This window comes from Tiliqua scincoides, chromosome 4 (genome assembly GCF_035046505.1).
Source record: "Tiliqua scincoides isolate rTilSci1 chromosome 4, rTilSci1.hap2, whole genome shotgun sequence".
NCBI lineage: Eukaryota > Metazoa > Chordata > Lepidosauria > Squamata > Scincidae > Tiliqua > Tiliqua scincoides.
This window is the reverse complement of record NC_089824.1, coordinates 15982442-15996551: the sequence shown is the minus strand read 5'-3', so window position 1 is coordinate 15996551 and position 14110 is coordinate 15982442. Positions and strand designations below refer to the sequence as shown.

At 43.1% G+C, this 14110-nt stretch overlaps 1 protein-coding gene across 1 annotated transcript in view; it reads right to left on the bottom strand.

The window, feature by feature from the left end:
- Positions 1–2756: 2756 nt before the first annotated feature.
- Positions 2757–14110, bottom strand: part of TAF2 (TATA-box binding protein associated factor 2) — a 71617-nt gene continuing 60263 nt past the window's right edge. Inside the window, exon 26 of the mRNA XM_066624927.1 lies at positions 2757–4848. Coding sequence (XP_066481024.1) covers positions 4583–4848 — 266 coding nt within the window. The 3' untranslated portion in view covers positions 2757–4582. The remainder of the gene's footprint in view (positions 4849–14110) is intronic.

The following is a 14110-nucleotide window of genomic DNA, read 5'->3' as shown; positions in this document are numbered from 1 at the left end:
TCTCCAAGACTCAGAAAGAAGCAAATAAACATGCCTGGTCAGAGGAAGACCAACAGCAGGATGTCTCTGCGTAGTTGTCTGGCTTCCCTTTAGAAAGGGAGACTCCACCATTTACAAAGCAAATTAGAGTACAGACCAGCAAGTAGATGACTGAAGCACCAAGCTCTGTCAACACTGTCCCATCTTCATTGTTGGGCTGAATTCAAAGTGCTGCTATTAACCTTTAATATTTAACCTACTAGGTGAGTCGCGAGCCAATTTCAGGTGTGTCCCCATTCATTTCAATACTAGTCAATGGGGTTTGCTCCCAGGTAAATATGGATAGGATTGCAGCCTTTGGGATTTTTGAGGAATTTTTTTTTTTAACAGATCAGCAACTGCTTGGGAACATTAGGAGGGTTCTTTATTTTAGATAAATTTTTAAATTTATACTTATTGTAAACTTTTACTTGATTGATTTGATATGGGGAGTATTAAAAACTTTCATGCTTGATAACGTCACTTCTGGCCATGACACCACATCCAGGTTAATGACATCACTTCCAGTGGGTCCTGACAGATTGTCATTCTAAAAAGTACATCCTGGTGCTAATAAGTTTGAGAACCACTGCCCTCAGCAATCCTGTCACAGGATGCTCTGAGGACTGCCAGTAAGAAGCGTGGAACATACAGGGGTGGCAAACTGTCAGCTGGCATGTGCCTATTCCCTCCTCCATGAACATGGGAAGAACACTATCTACATTGGGCTTATGGCAGGTAGATCATAATATAGCTTACTGTGGATTTAAGACAGTCAACAGAAGCTGGCCAGGGAGCTCAAGGCTTTTTATGTACACACTAACCTTGTGAAGTAGGATGGGCTGAGAATAACTAGCGCAGCTCAGCCAGTAACTTGTGGCTGAGCAAGGATTTGAACCAGGATTTCCTCTTCTACATTCAGTCACTAAAGATATAGGGGTGACATCAGAGTTTAGTGAGATGGGCTACTGGCCAAGATGTCTAAATGCTTAGCAGTGATGGCAGTGGTAACACCTAATGTGCCATTGGGGCATGCAGGGACCCACTGAAGGGCTTTGCCCCACAAGCCCCAGCAACCTGGGGTCAGCACTAACTGTCTACCACTGTTTGCAAAAATGTCACTGCAAGCAAATCAGGGATATTTTCCTTTGTAAACAGTACATGCACAGGGATCCAATTTGGCCAGAGCAGTGTTTCTAAAACTGTGGGTCAGGACCCACTAGGTGGGTCATCAGCCAATTTTAGGTGGGTACTCATTCATTTCAATATTTTATTTTTAATATATTAGACTTGATGCTACCATGGTATATGACTGCATCTGGGTAAACGTTACAGCTCTGTACTTTTAACAGGCTAGTTTGTATATGCTTTTAACAATGCTAGTAAATGGGACTTAGTCCTGGGTAAGTGTGGGTAGGATTGCAGTCTAGGATTGTTAAATTTCCTGCTTGATGATGTCACTTCCAGTTATGACATCGCTTCCTGTGGCTCCTGACAGATTCTCAATCTAAGAAGTGGGTCCCAGAACTGTAAGTTTGAGAACCACAGGGCCAGAGGGTTTGGTCTGTAACACTGTTTCACCACTGTGGTTCTGATCTTACAGGCATTCAGAAGATAATGTTATTGGTGGTTTTAGTGTTGAATTATGGCTGGTTGTGATGTTGTTCTTAGTTCCCTGTTAATAAACAAAATGTGTGTGTGTTAATTAAGTGCTCTGTTCTAAAGTTTTTTCCTCCAGTGGGAGAAATTAGGATACGATGAGAAATCTTAGGATACAACCTCACAGTATTTTTTTCAACAAACATACATAGTTCAAGAAAGTGTTATGTTTGCATTTGTTATGATTATTTAGTTCTTAAATGTCTTAATCTTTAGCTGTCTTGGAGATTTCAGGTGACTGTTGGCAACCTTCAGTCTCTAAAGACTATGGTATCGTGCTCTGAAGTGGTTCTGGAACAGCGTCTAGTGTGGCTGAAAAGGCCGATCTGGGAGTGACAATCCCTTCCACACTGGGAGCAAGTGCACTCTGTCCCTGGGCTGTCTCCCTGGCTATGGGCCTTCCTTCTTTGCCTCAGACTGTTGGCCAAGTGTCTCTTCAAACTGGGAAAGGCCATGCTGCACAGCCTGCCTCCAAGCAGGCCGCTCAGAGGCCAGGGTTTCCCACTTGTTGAGGTCCACTCCTAAGGCCTTCAGATCCCTCTTGCAGATGTCCTTGTATCGCAGCTGTGGTCTACCTGTAGGGCGCTTTCCTTGCACGAGTTCTCCATAGAGGAGATCCTTTGGGATCCGGCCATCATCCATTCTCACAACATGACCAAGCCAACGCAGGCGTCTCTGTTTCAGCAGTGCATACATGCTAAGGATTCCAGCATGTTCCAGGACTGTGTTGTTTGGAACTTTGTCCTGTCAGGTGATGCCGAGAATGCGTCGGAGGCAGCGCATGTGGAAAGCGTTCAGTTTCCTCTCCTGTTGTGAGCGAAGAGTCCATGACTCGCTGCAGTACAGAAGTGTACTCAGGACGCAAGCTCTGTAGACCTGGATCTTGGTATGTTCCGTCAGCTTCTTGTTGGACCAGACTCTCTTTGTGAGTCTGGAAAACGTGGTAGCTGCTTTACCGATGCGCTTGTTTAGCTCGGTATTGAGAGTGAGAGAGTGTCGGAGATCGTTGATTTCAGGTGAAAGTGCAAAGTAACAAATACTTTAAAAAAACACCACAATGCACAAGAATATGTGTTCTCTGGAGAATACCCTTGTGATCGTGTTTTTCTGACAAAAAATATAACAGTGAATATTCATCAATGAAGACAGTAAATGTAATTTTTCCCTCAATTGAGGAAAATAGCATATACTTCGTTGTCTCTCATTCCACTATGGTACTACTCTTATGAACACACTACCATGTGCCAAAAGAGAGGTACCACCATCACCATACATGGACTCCTTTGGATTTGTAATTAACCAACCACATGCATTCAACAGTACCAGGGAAATAATTATATTTATAAAAACAATATATCTTGAGACAACATAACTTAGGACTAATACAAAATGGATGCAGCTTTGTGAAAAAAAAGGAAGCAACACTATTGTGATGAATGATGTGAGACTGTTATTCATTGGAATCTCACTCACAAATCTCTCTCCCAAAGACTGGGATGGAAACTAACCTGCATTTTTTATATAATATGTCAGCCAGAAACAAAAGACAAGCTTCCATGATGGAATGCATTTTTCTTTCCTTACTGTCTCATGTTTTTACACAGAGGATTGTAAACAGCAAAAAATCCATAATACTCAACCAAAAGATTATATAAAAGGGTTTATTAACAAATTACCTTCTCTTAAAAAAATCTTTCTTGGGTCCCTCATGAAGTCTCTTTTTCCTGGATCAGCATTATCCTTTCCACTGTCAATGAGTTATTTAACTAAAAAATATATGCACACCAAATAGAAAAATCTGAATCTAACAGCTGAACTTGTAAGAAAAATCTAAACCAAGTATAGGAGCAACTCAAAACGTTCTAGAAAAGTGGAGATTAGGACTCAAAGGGATGCACTAATGCTACACAGAAATGAAATAAAAATATAAAAGAAAGCAATGCCATTTTGCAGAATTACCAAGTTCTTCTATGGCATAGTTGCTGGATATTATACTTTTATATACCAGAAGAGCCCAAGACACCACTTCACATTTAAGTTTACAGATGGCACTTTTACAGGAGTTTAAACTTCCTTGTCTGAGGAAATTTACTAGAAAACAGCAGGGTTTAAAACATTTTTGCAAAGACATCACCCCCAACCGAGCATATTTTAAAGGTTAATCATTTTATGGAAAAGCTTCCTTTGCCCGTTTTGTAAAAGGGTTGTTTTTCCCCGAGGTTCATTATATGATTATAAGGATGATTACAGGGCACAGTGTACAGTCACATTTTTCTTGAAGAAAACAGAGTTATGGAAACAGTTGCCAAATGATGCTTTCCTCATAATTGTCTTTTTTTTAAATCAGCATCTGAAAACAAAAAGCTTGCAATTTCAAGCACACAAGTATTCTAGGCATTAAAAAAAGTGGGAAGACAGCCACAAAGGTTAAGGAATATGTTGGGGACAAATTATACAATGTCTCTGTCAGGAGGACATTACGTTATACAACGCAGTATAGGGAGCTGCAGCTTTTCCAGAAGGTTTGGCAGTGGGGTTCTGTTTAAAATGCACTTCATGACAGCCATCAAAGGTTTAAAACATAATTTGTTCTGGCAGGACACCTGGGCAGCCTGTTGTGCGGTGAATATGGTACCATATATTTTTAAAAGTTGCTTCATCTCAGAGGAAAATATAATACGGATGGATGGAACAGTCTAATAGGAGTTGACCTGGATCTCTAGGACTACCACATCCCTTCCAAAATGTGATCATCATCAGCAGCTGAGAAACTCTGGAATTCCAATCTGAATGTGGCTTCTGAACCACTGCAGTGACTCATGCTTTCCCACTTTCACAAAGAGAAACGGTAAACTGGGCTGTCCCCACATGTACACGGCATCCAAATGCTCTAGAGCTGCTTCCTTCAGTCTGACAGCGATGGCGAGCGGATGGAATGCCCACTGGCAGGGCTGTTGGAGAAGGTGAAGGGTTCCTTCTCCTTTTCCTTGCTGTCATGCTTGTGCTTGTGCTTATGCTTGTGTTTGTGCTTCTTCTTCTTCTTCTTGTGTTCATGATGGTGGTGATGGTGGTGCTCACTATGCTTGGAAGAGCTGGACTCTTTAGGAAAACCAGGCAGCGGGGGTGTGGTCACTGGTAGCATGTTTAGCTCCAGTAAAGGCTGTTCTTTACCTGAAAGAGAAAGACATGGGGAAGTTCAGTTTTATGGCAACACAGCATGCAGAATTTCACAGCAAGTGTGGCTTCAATTGTTCTGAGGGCAGAGAATCAAGTAATACTCATGCCAATGTAGGAGTATGATATTCATATCATTACAAGTATGATGTTCCATATACATCATTTTTAAGTTTTGTAAAACTCAACTACTTATTTAACATTTTATTACTGCTGTTTTAGAAGTTTAAAGAATGCAAAACTTTGGGGATGTTTACTGTACCACAGTGTACTCACAATGATGATCAGAACTCACAAGAGTCCTGTAGACCAAATATACATTTCTCATCAACATAATTTTAATAGGAGAGCTGGTGTAGTATAGTGGCTAAGAGAGTGAGCTGCAAATCAAGACTTCTGCAGTTCAAGTCTCGTCTCTGTCATGAGATCTCACGAAACAGCCTTAGGCAAGCCACTTCCTCTCTGCCTTAGCTGCTGATGAAGATACTAGTATTTACAGGGTTGTTGCAAGAACTGTATCAGGATAATGCAGTGGTTCTCACACATTTAGCACCAGGACCCACTTTTTAGAATCAGAATCTGTCAGGGCCCACTGGAAGTGACATCATCAAGCAGGAAAATTTTAACAATCCTAGGCTGCAGTTCTACCCAGGATTAAGTCCCATTTACTATCATTGTTAAAAGAATATACATAGTAGCTTATTAAATGTACAGGTCTGTAACATTTCCCCAAATGCAGTCACATACCATTGTCGCATCAAGTCTAATATATTAAAAATAAAATATTGAAATGAATGGGGACCCACCTGAAATTGGCTCCCGACCACTGGTAATATATATTTAGTGTTTTGAACACTCAAAAGCACTACCCAACTGCTAAGAACTGTAATAAAATTATTTTTAAAGTTGTGGTAGTATATTCTTTTCATGAATTTCAAATGCATAACTTTGCACAGCTATAAGTTGGGGATGGGGTAAGGAAGGGCCCCTTGCTCTCCAGAACAGTATATGTTCTTGCAAGAGGATAGTATCAGGTTCAAGCCATGTGCGTGATAACAGTGCTTCAGCTTAAAAGTCAAAAGTAGACAATGTGGGTCAGGTGGACTACTGATCTGAGTCAGTGCAAACCAGTCCTTATATACTTATAATTAAGCCCATTTTTACAGATGGGAGTCTTGAGGACATCAGTGAATCTATTGCTGAAATGAGGTGGGAGCCCACATCTCCCAGAGGCAAAATCTAACATGCTATCTAAAGCATCATATAAACTCTAGCACAACCACAGAGAAATCCAAAGCAATTCTGACACACCCACATTTTCCTGAATATGCAGGGTGCATGGTGCAGTGGCTTTGAACAATACTTTGAATGGAAAAGAAACTCAAAACAGCATTCAAAATGAAGAAAGACAAATGATTTCCATTCCTGGCAATAGCAGCAAGCAGAACAGAAAGATGGATGGGAATAGGTCTCTTTAAAATGGGGCTAAGAATTACTTTGGAAGAACAGTGAATGAATGAATGAATGAATCCCAAGCATTTTTATACAGAATATCAGGTTTTAATTTTAGATTTAAAAGTTTTGAGAAGAACATCCTCACTCTACCAAACAAAGTATAAAAATTCATCCCATTTTTAAGCTCAATCAAATTTTTGTTGTCATAAAATTTATTATGAAATACATAAGCTCAAGCTGTGAAAAACCTGCAGCAGGGGAAAGACTGAGAATACCTTATTCCTGCTTAATACATGGAGGGTACTGCTCTGGTGTTGACCAGCAATTTCATCCGAAGGTGGTCTGAAGAGACCAAGCTGTTGAGACTTAATTGTGGTCTTCCAGGAATCCTGAGTCTATTGCCTATTTGTCTCTTTACCGTCGCTTTAACATGCTGGATTTCTTGCCTTGTTCTATTCCCAGTCAAGCCTCTGACCACATGATTACAGCTTCTACATTACAAGCTTACGTTGTAGCAATGAAGCTGTCATCCACAATTCATGGCATGAACATAAAAAGTGCACCCATGATGATCTGGGCACACACATCTAACACACACTAAACCATAACCAGATTTCAGAGCCATTTCAAAACACAAGTTCAGAAACCAGATGAAAAAGTAGAACATGAACTTTACTGTTGATAGAAATGGAGAACATTGCGGTATCAGACAGCAGGCAAACTAAGCAAAACGAGGGACAGGTTCAAGTTTAAATTCTATGTAGACTTCTAGTTTTCAAAATACAAATTACACCTATTTGGCTTTTTGAAGATCCTAAATAATTAAACAAAGTAAACTGTAGAAAATAAGTCTGTAGTCAGTCTTGGAGATCTTCCTGGCTATGAGAGGGATGGAACGGGACCCTAATCCCACTGTTTTATGGCTTTTGTCTTACAAAAATGAAATTCCATAAACTAAGAAGTCTAAAATTGGGGTTGACACCTTTGCTTGCTTGGTTTTTAAAAAATCCTCCACTAATCAAGAACTCATATTTCAACAACGCCCCAACAACATTTATACTACATAACAGAAATCATTAAGAATATTTATACACTACTTTTCAGCAACAGTCTACAAATGCCAAATATGAACACACACACACACACACACACACACACACACACACACACAGCTTAATGTTTATCTCTTGTCAAATATAGGCATCAAGATCTTGCCAGGTTCACTCTCTTGCCAGCAGATCTTCCTCAAGGCCTCTAATAGCATTAACTCTCCCAAATGAGTTACAGCCGTTTGTCACATAAACTATCAAATACACATGAAGACAGTATCAAATGAGTTCTGATGCAACGCCAAGCCTTCTCTACCTTCCCATACCTCATGTGCAGCAAGTGCAAACTTCCAATCCTTGTTTGGGGCAAACCAAAAGTTTGCCAATTCAATCAAATGGGCAAACTATTGTTTGTCACAAACAAGGACTGGAATTTCTGTCAAATGCAAAGGAAGGAGGGAGGTTGTGAGCCTGAGGCTCACTGGGGCTTGTTCATGGAATGCTACATCATGGTTTGGCATCATGTTTAAGTGAACTGTGTGTGTCCGAATTCAATTAAAACATCTCAGACCAGATATCTTTGAGCCGGACCAGAAGAATAGATTTCGAGTACTGTTCTGAACATAGAAATATCAACATGAATATCTCATTAGACTGCTGCCATTCACTCCTCAGAATACTGTTACAATTCTCTGTGAGCTTAGCTGCTAAAGAAAAATCCAGAGATTAACGTACTCCTCACAAATGGCAACAATTTCTCTGTATTTGCATCATGAACAAAATATTTTCCTTCAACTTTTTGTTCTATTTATTTTGCTACATAAAGCACTTTGTGAATTTTAAGTTGAAAAAAATATTTTTGAAATGATTGAAAAATACTAAAATTATACCTTAACGCTGCGGTTTTCAAACTCTCAGGGAGTTTGAAACCCGCAGTAAGTCTTTGCGGAGCAGGGGCAGAGGCAGCAGGAGCAGGGGGAAGGCAGCGACGCGATCCCCAGGATCGCGTCACTCAGGGATTGCAGGGACTGGGGTGCACCCTCCAGTCCCTGCAGCAGCTGTCCCTGGGTGCGAGAAGCCATGCGTGAGCACCTGCAGGGCTCCCTAGGTCAGGGAAAGTGAGAGTGGAGAGATTGTGCTCTGCCTTCGCAAAACTGGAAGCGGAACGCAATCTCTCCACTCTCACTGGTGCAACCCAGTCCCTGCAGCCCCGTGAGAAGGGAAAGTGGAGCAATTGTGCTCCGATTCCGGTTCAGCGGAGGCGAGGCGCGATCGCCCCACTCTCACTTTCCCTGACCTGGGGAGCCCTGCCAAAGGTCTCGCAGTGCTCCCTGCACCCCTGGCAGCTGCAGGAGGCTTGGGCAAGTTTACCCAAGCCACTGCAGCCCCCCTGAGTGGTGCAATCCTGGGGATCATGCCGCTGTCTCATCCCTGCCCCCGCCCCTTAAGGGAAAGGGACCAGGACCCTCAGGCTGGGGTGTCACGACGCCCCAGTTTGAATACCACTGCCTTAACGTGTTCTTTGCATTCTACTTCTCAACTTGTATAAAGTAGTAGTGGAACTTGCATAAAGAATTGTGGAATAATCTTCCACAATTCTCTATGATTAATAACTTGCTCAAAGGATTTCCTTCCCATTGTTTGAAGAGAATGAACAGAGAACGTACGCCCTGCTGCCCTCAAGGGTGCTGTGCTCTTCTAACTTTTCAAGGAGCAAGAGACTAAATCAGGATTTCTCAATAACTGCCTCATACAGCCACAGAGGGCGAGGTCCTGGAGTCTGCTTTTGAAGCAATTACTAATATTCCTTGGAACAGAACACGCATTATACTAGCAGATTCACTTGGCACCTTCCTCCACATTTGGATGTGAAGAGGCCAATGTAATTATTAGCTTCGCTGCAGATGTTTAAAATCAGCAGGGGACTGTGTCCCTGTGGAGAAGGCCAACTGCTTCTCATATACATGACAACGAAGGCCACTACAACACCAATATCCAAAAAGTCAAGGGTCCTCCCTAGTTGGGCCAATTCCAGAATCCTCCAGTTCTGGTCTGACACCCAATTTGCAGATGAAGAGAGTGGAAAGAATCACTACCCACCCAGCAGCTGTTGGGGAACCAAAGGCAGGGCTTTGCCTCAGGGCCTCCACAGTAATTTGGTGCTGGCACCAGGGACGGAGATCTAGAGTCGGCCTCACTGTCTGCTACCACTTGTCCTAATTTGGGTCTCATAAATACTGCTGTTCTTTCTTCTTCTGGCATTCCAGTCTTAAATCAATACTGCAATAAAATGTGGTTTTCTGTACGAATCATGAAGCAACATCAACCCTAAGCACGGAGTAGTTTTCAACACTGAAGCAACTCTTTCTAACAAGCCTCTGCTCCACTATATCAATCAATACCATTATATTCACTTATCCTTTTAATCTTTGTTCCAAAATGTAACCCAAGTTCAAGTATACATAATGGCATTGACCCCCATTCTTCCCTCCCCCTGCTGATTCTCCACAGTACAGACTGTAGGCTTCTTGGGTGCAAGGACCTATCCTATTTTTGTACAGGTGGACCCTCATTATCTGCGAGGGTTCTACTTCTGGAACACTTTTTGGATACTGAATGCTGTGTGAAATCAAATCATGCAGATTTCAGGGTCCAGTGAGCTCCAAATGTGACTGGAGCCTTGCTCCGGTCACATCCACAGCTGTGCTGAGGCCCGTGAAGGCCACATGCAGCCTCCATGGGCCTCGGAATGGCCTCCAGAGGCCCTAGAAGGGCAATTCCAGTTTTTGGACAAAATCCAGAAGGGCCCTTCTAGGACCTACAGAGGCCTTTCTGAAACCTGTGGAGGTTGTGCCTGGCCTCCATAGGCTTCAGAAAGGACCCTGAAAGCATCAGAAGCCTTCTGACACTTTTGAGGCCTCAGAAAGGTGGTGGAGGTCCTAAAAGGCACTTCCGGTTTTCGCCCCAAAACCAGACTGTGGAGGCTGTGCACTGCCTCCACGGGCCTCAGAAGAGCCTCTGGTTGCCTCCCGAAGACTCAGGGCAGCCAAGTCTGCCTCCACACAGGTCCAGGGGACCCACATTGAGCCAGATCCATGGATGGAAATTCCAGAGATAAACAGGCTCCACCTATATATGTAACACTGCAAATTGCCATGTATATTGATTGCACAGTATTAAAAAAAATTATACTTGGTTAAAAGTGATTGCAATACAGTGGATGAAGTTTTAAATGGAAGATGTAAGTAAATACTATACTAGTAAACCTTCCAAGTAAGGGTTCTCAAGAAAACAACCTTCTTTATATTCACATATACAAAGGGATGCACATACAAAGGGATGTACAAACTCCCTCATAACCTGCAATGGAAGTTGAAAGTAGTTTAAAATGAAAGATGGGAATACAGTCTGGACTTTGGATTCTTTTGATCCCTGCAAGACAGAGGGTGGAACACTCCCTACTGTTTTTAAAGCTTTAAGAGCAAATGAAAATCTGTTTTTCATATTATAAGTCAGGTCCTGAATGGCATCAGACGCTTTAAAAGGCTTGTACTGATGCCTTCAAAGCTACTGTACTTAGGGCAGAGTTACGATTAACATGCCAACAGCAGACTGGACAAAGACATAAAGTTCATTTTTGCTTTCTGAAGGATTGGAAGCTTTCAAAATGAACAGATAAGCTTGACTATTGTGTTTAGAACCCTGATGTTGTATGTTTTTAAACTAAGTGGAACTGGCTCACAAAAACTTCTATGTAAGTAGAATTAAAAACTTCAGTGCTGGCCTCATGCTTTGATTTATGGGACTCCCATTTCTATCAAGAGATGATAATCCATTTTCAAGCTGTTTCAGTTCTAACAAAAAAACCACAAACAAACCAAACTCTGCCATAACAATCACCCTCTGCTATTGGATCAGATATCCACTTATAATGGATAGAAAAGCAGTTAATCTGTACAACTGACAATCAAAGGAAGATGAACACAAAAGCCCAAGCTACTCAGCCTGAACTATTCAGCCCTTCTTCATTCAGGGAAGAAAGGGACTCATATTCTTTTTTAAAAAGCTAAGAGCACAAGGTCACTTTTGGAGATAGGAGGTTACCCTGCAGTATTCAAAGAATGGCCATTCTGAACAAACAGGGAGCTCAAAATAGTTTCTTTGCCTGCTGTAGGTTTTATATGAATCTCAGCCAACTGGCCAATCTCTCCACTGATTTGCACTGCGTCAATTTTGTATCCCAGCATACATGACATAGAACAATATGGAGCATGCAGCTGCTGATACAATAGTCCCTTAAGGAACATCTGTTAACTATCTGGCACACTCCTACAACACCTCTTGTTTACATTATACCCTCCTCCCCATCATAAGGGTATACAAGAATAGCACAAAACAAGTATTAGGAAACACTAATAAAAGAGCTATAAATACCAACTACATTCATGGCTAATCTGTTTTGGAAGCTTTACTGTGTATCTATAATGTCTCAATCTGATCTGAACCTTCATAATTTATCTGTCATTAAACCTTATTCCCCCCCGAATCGGCCTTTTCAGCCACACTAGACGCTGTTCCAGAACCATCTTTCAGAGTGCGATACCATAGTCTTTCAAGACTGAAAGTTGCCAACAACAAAACCTTATTCCAATTCTGCTTATCAATTGCCTCAATTATCTCTCTTAAGGTTCTCAAGCTGCAGGGTTGTCCATTTGTCCCAGTGCACTGAAGGAAGCGAGTCTAGGTAGATAGGCAGGTACAGCTTTTCTCTCCCACCGGTCAAGACCTTGAGTTAAAAGTTATCCCTGGCACAGGACACTTAGTGATGCGCACTGGACTTGTGGGGTGACTAGCACTGACTACTCCTCTATAATTCCAAAATGATTTAGGACAGTGTTTCTCAACATTTGTTCTTCACTGTACCACTTCACATAGTCCACCTATTCAAAGTACCACCGGAAGTAACTGGTAATGACACCATCACCAGTTACTTCTGGGTTGGGAGGTCAGATGATAATGACCAACACCAAAAAGAGGCTCAGGGTGCATGGAGGGCTTTTGCAAGCATGGAAAAGCAAGCTTTGGAGCTCTGCCCACAGAGCCAAGCCTCTTACTGCCTCAAATACTACTTTGTTGCATCATGTTCCTGGTCTTACTGCCTCGAATACCACTGGTTGAGAGAAACTGATTTAGGAAGAAGAGCTGTTTTATTATTCTAATTCTCTCATGCACATAATCTGAGGAGGGAGCCAGAGATACCTATTCTATCCTCTAGTGCAGGGGGTGCCCAAACCCCAGCCTGCGGGCCACTTGCGGCCCGCTGTGGGTCCCCATCCGGTCCCCAGGGGGTCCCCCCACCTCCAATGGGCACCCAGCCCTCACCCCAGCCCGTGCTGGCCTGCCGCGCTAGCTCCGCGCCTTGCTCTCCCTCGCTGCCACTGAGCTCAGTGGCAGCGAAGGAAAGACGAGCCCAGCCGGCGTGCAGGGCCTTTTATAGTGGGAAGGTAATGTGAGACTTGCAGGTCTCGCATTACGTCCCCCTATAAAAGACCCTGCGCGCTTGCCTGCTAGTCTCTTCTTCCTTACCCATGGGCTGGGCTGGGCTGGGAGCAGCTCCGTTTGGCTCTGCTCGGCTCCCCTCCCTTCCCCTCCTCCAGCCTGAGCCAGGGGGGACAGAGAGAGAGAGAGAGAGAGAGAGAGAGAGAGAGATCATGAGGGAGGGGAGCCCAGCCCAGCTCGCAGCACGTCTCCCTCCGGAGGGAGGGAGGGCTGGTTGGCTGGCCAGCCAGCCAGTTGGCCGGCCAGGCAGGCAGGCAACAGCACTAGTACATGGGCAGGCAGGTAGGCAGGCAGCCCAAGCGAGGGAAGGAGGGAGGGCGAGGGGGCAGGTGAGCAGGCGGGTATGTCAAAGTGTGAAAGATCCCCCCCTCCATTTGTGTGTGTGTGTGTGTGAATGGGATCATAAACTGGCATGAAGATCCCCTCCCCTTCTTAGGGTGAATTTGAGTATAAACTGGATTGAATTCATTCATTCATTTTCTGTCTCTAATATATTCATTTATGAACACAGTGTCAGAGAGATGTTGTGGCCCTCCTGCCAATAACTTTGAGCACCCCTGCTCTAGTTAATGCAAGTGCTGAACTAGAACAAGAGATCTTTGCATGCAACTGCAAAATGAATGCACATGGTGTGCAGAGATCTTGATATATGAACTTATAGAACAAATTTTTTGTGTTGGGTTTGGATAGAAGATAAAGCAAATTTAAAACGGGGATCCAAGTTCAAAGTGTTTGAGAAACATTGTCCTGAGTTCAAAATATTGAGTAGTTGAAGATCTATATCAGGGGTCTCCAAACCCCGGCCCGGGAGCCAGGTGCGGCCCGCAGCAAGCCTCTTTCCGGCCTGCCGCCAACTTCTTGTCCCCCAAAAGCCTCTGGCCCATTCAATTGTACATGACCAGAACTGTGCTCTGATTGTGTCTGGAGGGTGTTCTGAGGGCCAGAGAGGTTAAACGAATGAGCCCATTCATTCATTTATTTACTTATCTAAGTTCCATCTCTAATTTGTTTATTTAAATGATATATTTAAATTTTTTTTTCCGGCCCTCCACACCACACCAGATATTTGATGCGGCCCTCTGGCCAAAATGTTTGGAGACCCCTGATTTATATCAAACATCACTATAGGTCATGTAAAGGTCAGAACTGTTGGGGGAAATACATTGCAGTGAATACGCAGAGTACCCCCCCCCCAG